This window comes from Limanda limanda, chromosome 3, assembly GCF_963576545.1.
Source record: "Limanda limanda chromosome 3, fLimLim1.1, whole genome shotgun sequence".
Lineage (NCBI taxonomy): Eukaryota > Metazoa > Chordata > Actinopteri > Pleuronectiformes > Pleuronectidae > Limanda > Limanda limanda.
The window spans coordinates 630,811-636,041 of NC_083638.1; the positions used below are offsets into that span (position 1 = coordinate 630,811).

At 49.5% G+C, this 5,231-nt stretch overlaps 1 protein-coding gene across 1 annotated transcript; it reads right to left on the bottom strand.

Moving 5' to 3' along the window:
* On the bottom strand, positions 1-3,010 carry LOC132998769 (potassium voltage-gated channel subfamily G member 4-like). The gene is made up of 2 exons (XM_061068515.1): positions 2,252-3,010; positions 1-843 (listed from the first exon to the last, which is right to left on the bottom strand). Exons 1-2 carry the CDS (start codon positions 3,008-3,010, stop codon positions 1-3), a joined length of 1,602 nt encoding a protein of 533 aa, XP_060924498.1.
* Between the last annotated feature and the right edge of the window lie 2,221 nt (positions 3,011-5,231).

A 5,231-nucleotide genomic window follows, 5' to 3' on the forward strand; every position in this document is an offset into this window, starting at 1 on the left:
TTAAAAAGCTGTTGAAGGAAGTTTGGACTGACGACTCTCGCTGGACATCGGTCCGTCCTTGTCGTCCTTGGAGATAGACGTGACCTCATCAGGTGACGAATCCACCTTGGACCAGCTGTTCTCGGACTCGGCAGCGATCTCCTCGCCTCTCTCCTCCTTCCACAGCCGCTCATACTCCTGCTTCAGCTCCTGATAGGAGCGGGAGAACGTGTGGAAGATGGAGGTGGCGGGAAACGCCATGATGAGGATGCCACTCAGGATGCTGGTCAGTGCCACTATCTGTCCGGGGATGCTGCGCGGCACCATGTCCCCGTAGCCCACCGTAGTCATGGAGATAATGGCCCACCAGTAGGACGCTGGGATGCTGCTGAACCTGTGTTGAGGGTGCGTGGCGGCAAACGGCGCTAGCTCGCTCTCCGCCAGATGGACCAGAGGTGAGAAGAGCGTCACGGCCACGCAGACGAACAGCAGCAGCAGGCCGAACTCCCGCATGCTGCGCTGCATGGTCAGGCCCAGCGTCTGCAGGCCCAGCGAGTGGCGAGCCAGCCGCATCACGTACAGGATCCTCAGCGCCCGCAGCAGCCGCAGGATCAGGCTCAGCTTGTCCAGGTAGCCTCGGCCGGCGCCCATGACGACCTCGTCCGGGGACTCGTCTCTGACATCGATGACCAGCGACACGTAGTACGGGAGGATGGCGATGACGTCGATGATGTTGAGGGGGCCGCGAGCGAAGGCCAGCTTGCTCTGGGCGTTGACGAATCGCAGAAGGAACTCCAGCGTGAACCAGGCGACGCAGACGGACTCGACCACGAACATACTGCGACACTTCTGAGAACACTCGCCCTGCGAAGAAGAGGAGGGGCGTTCAGTTTGCTGCTCAGCAGGAGGAAGGTCTGAGAAGAGATCTCACATGTAGCATTATCACGCTCTCCGCTGCCCTCTAGTGGACGTGCTGCTGAACAAGGTTTGTGGAAAGTGAGGGTTAAATCGTTTATAGTGAACTTATCTCTCTTCGTCACTAGAGGCAGAAGAAAAGCATTTAGTCAGTAAGATTTATTAATGACATCAGATATGAAAGTCTTTAATTTAAGCTTTTAGGAAGAGTTAAGTGGAGTTTTAAAGATGTGTTTACTCATTCAAAGAAAGTTCTGTAACTTTACTGTATTTAATCATTGGAATATTCCTTTACAATGAAATATTTCTCTACTTTTAATTTCATTATATGAATCACAACTGTGCCCTAAAGGAAACAACAATTTAAATCACTGTAGCTACACAACAAATCAACAGCTGAATTCAGTCAATTACATTTTCGTTTAAAATGACACGATGCCTCATAAATTCTAATGACTGTTACCAGTATATGTTTTATTTATCCTCACATGCGCTCAGTTATTTCAGTGTGTGTGTGTGTGTGTGTGTGTGTGTGTGTGTGTGTGTGTGTGTGTGCGTGCGTGCATCGGTAAACAATTTATAAAACCATACGTAGTTTCAATTGATTTTGCCACTTCAGTATTTGTTTGGTGGTGAATGTTAAAACGAGTCTGTCGCTCTGCAGAGAATCACAATCCGTCATTCAAGTGGGAAAATCAATTTCCATTTCAGAGAAACGGAGAGAAAGAAAAGAAGAGAGTGAGCAGAAGAAGAAGAGAAGAGATGACAGAGCACCTTTCATCAGACGTTCAAATCGATATTGTTAATCTGAAGGAAACACGACTCCTGGACGTGAGTGAATTCCTTGTAAAGAAATCGATCTTGTAAAACACTTTGGATCAATGTTGTGTTTTTAACGCTCTATATGAATAAAAGTTCTACATGAATAAAGTAAACTTTCTTCTTAAAAACTTCAACAATTAGGTGTTTTTACTGTTAAAGCTTCTTAAATGTCTGTGAGCTGAAGAGAAACCAGCAGAGGGCGAGCTACAGAACAATGTGTGGTAATATTTCACCTGAATATGGATCATAACTCAGAAGGAAACAGATCAGAATCATTCGGTCATTAAAGCTCTGACCTTGAGTTTAGTTCAGTGAAAAAACACAAAGTTATTATTTAGTTTGTTTCAGACTGAAAATAAAAACTTGGGTGGTCGTGTTTTTTAGATTTCTGGAGACCAGTTCTCCTGCTCAGATTCCAAATGATCGGCAGCCAATCGGCTCGCTTCTCTTTGACGGGAGGAAGTGGACACATGTCGGCCATCTTTGTTAAGGATCAGATCCGGGCCATGTGACTCCCAGGTTTGGTCGTACTCACCCGGGTCTCCTCGTCCCGGAGGTCCGGCATGGTGCTGATGCAGAGGCTGATGACGGTGACCATCACCATGACGACGGAGAGGCAGGCGAAGGTCTGGCCAGCCAGGCCCGAGTGGGGGTTCTCCACCACCTCCCTCAGGATCCCCACCAGGGTCCCGTGGCCCTGCTCCGCCTCCGTGGTGCTTTTCTTCAGCGTCATCCTCTTCTGCCTCCACTCCTCCTCCTTCCTCTCTCTCTCCGCCACGTCCTCCACCCGGGTGATCATGCGGCGGCGGCAGCACCGCTCCATGTGACCCGGGTCCACGCCCCAGTAGGCCAGCTCGTCGTGCAGCGACACGGCGCACAGCTCCCGGAGGAGACGCAGTTTTCCTGCTGCCAGGAAGTTGAGGATGACCCTGAAGGCGGTCGGGTTCCGGTCGAAGAAAAACTCCCGGCACGTCTCGTCGTAGTCGTCGCAGAGTCGTGCGATCTCCTCGGGGGTGGTGCAGAGGCGCAGGCGTCCCAGGCGACTCTGGGGAAACTGCTCCAAGGTGCTCCAGGGGAAGGTGTAGCGGTTGCCCCCGACATTGATGAGGACCTGCAGGGCGTGGTCGACCGGGGTCGAGGCCTTGGGGTCGCGAAGCAGCTGCGCCCGCTGGAAGTAAGCGCCCTTGATGGTCTCGGTCTCCGGGATCTCGGTGAAGAAGCGGTCCAGGCTGCTGTCGTCGCTGCTGATGGAGTAGCTGCTGAAGTCGTGGTTGGCGTTGCTGATGATTGGCATGCTGGTTGCAGGACGTGTGACCACGGGCGGAGATATTTGTGCGTTGAGCCGAGAGGAGGTTTTGAGGGAGGAGCTTCAAGGAGGCCGATCAACTGTGATGGAAAGATAAAACCAGTCTCATGAGGTCAAGTGTTCAGAAGTGGAACCAGTTCTGTCAGGTGGCGTCTCCCCAGCTGCTCGGAGCCACTGATCCACATCCACTGAGATGCAGACGACACCTGACTTTATGTTCCTGTTTAATCCTGAACCCTGAGCCTCCATCACTTCCTGTTAACAGCTTCCAACCATTCAACCCACTGGGTCCGACTCTGGCGCCCCCAGGTGGCGATCTCAAAAGGTCAACAAAAAATCTTAGCTTTCTAAATTCTTGTCCTTTAAAAATCTGAAACTAGATTTGATTAATTCACTTTTTAATTTAAGACTCTACACTGACGTGATGTCGCTGACATTAAATATCGTCACAAATCTGCTACGGCACGGATTTTAACTTTTAAGATTATTCACTGTTTATAAATCACCTCCACTAATTCCATCGGAACAGACTCACTCCTGTGTTTGACTTTGTGAAGCTTCGTGCTGTCGTGTGTTCTCGTTCACACAGAAACATCCTGACACCTTCACACCTTCACACCTTCACACCTTCACACCTCGTCTCAGCGCTTCACACCACGTCTGACCTCAGAGTGCTTCTCCACTGTGTGAACTGGGATCCAGCAGCAACACAACTGGACCAACACAACTGCACAAAGATAACTGGAGCAACACAACTGGACCAACACAACTAGACCAACACAACTGGACCAACACAACTGCACAAAGATAACTGGAGCAACACAACTGGACCAACACAACTGGACCAACACAACTGGACCAACACAACTGGACCAACACAACTGCACAAAGATAACTGGAGCAACACAACTGGAGCAACACAACTGGACCAACACAACTGGACCAACACAACTGGACCAACACAACTTCACAAAGATAACTGGAGCAACACAACTGGACCAACACAACTGGACCAACACAACTGGACCAACACAACTGCACAAATATAACTGGAGCAACACAACTGGAGCAACACAACTGGAGCAACACAACTGGACCAACACAACTGCACAAAGATAACTGGAGCAACACAACTGGACCAACACAACTGCACAAAGATAACTGGAGCAACACAACTGGAGCAACACAACTGGACCAACACAACTGGACCAACACAACTGCACAAAGATAACTGGAGCAACACAACTGGACCAACACAACTGGACCAACACAACTGGACCAACACAACTGGACCAACACAACTGCACAAAGATAACTGGAGCAACACAACTGGAGCAACACAACTGGAGCAACACAACTGGACCAACACAACTGGACCAACACAACTGGACCAACACAACTTCACAAAGATAACTGGAGCAACACAACTGGACCAACACAACTGGACCAACACAACTGGACCAACACAACTGGACCAACACAACTTCACAAAGATAACTGGACCAACACAACTGGACCAACACAACTTGACCAACACAACTGGACCAACACAACTGGACCAACACAACTGGACCAACACAACTGGACCAACACAACTGGACCAACACAACTGCACAAAGATAACTGGAGCAACACAACTGGAGCAACACAACTGGAGCAACACAACTGGACCAACACAACTGCACAAAGATAACTGGAGCAACACAACTGGACCAACACAACTGCACAAAGATAACTGGAGCAACACAACTGGAGCAACACAACTGGACCAACACAACTGGACCAACACAACTGCACAAAGATAACTGGAGCAACACAACTGGACCAACACAACTGGACCAACACAACTGGACCAACACAACTGGACCAACACAACTGGACCAACACAACTGCACAAAGATAACTGGAGCAACACAACTGGAGCAACACAACTGGAGCAACACAACTGGACCAACACAACTGGACCAACACAACTGGACCAACACAACTTCACAAAGATAACTGGAGCAACACAACTGGACCAACACAACTGGACCAACACAACTGGACCAACACAACTGGACCAACACAACTGGACCAACACAACTTCACAAAGATAACTGGACCAACACAACTGGACCAACACAACTTGACCAACACAACTGGACCAACACAACTGGACCAACACAACTGGACCAACACAACTGGACCAACACAACTGGACCAACAC

Coding starts and splice junctions, on each gene's coding strand:
- LOC132998769 (XM_061068515.1), bottom strand. CDS start 3,010: ATGCCAATCATCAGCAACGCCAACCACGACTTCAGCAGCTACTCCATC. Junction 844..2,251: donor TCCGGGACGAGGAGACCCGG/GTGAGTACGACC, acceptor TCTTCTTCGCAG/GGCGAGTGTTCTCAGAAGTG.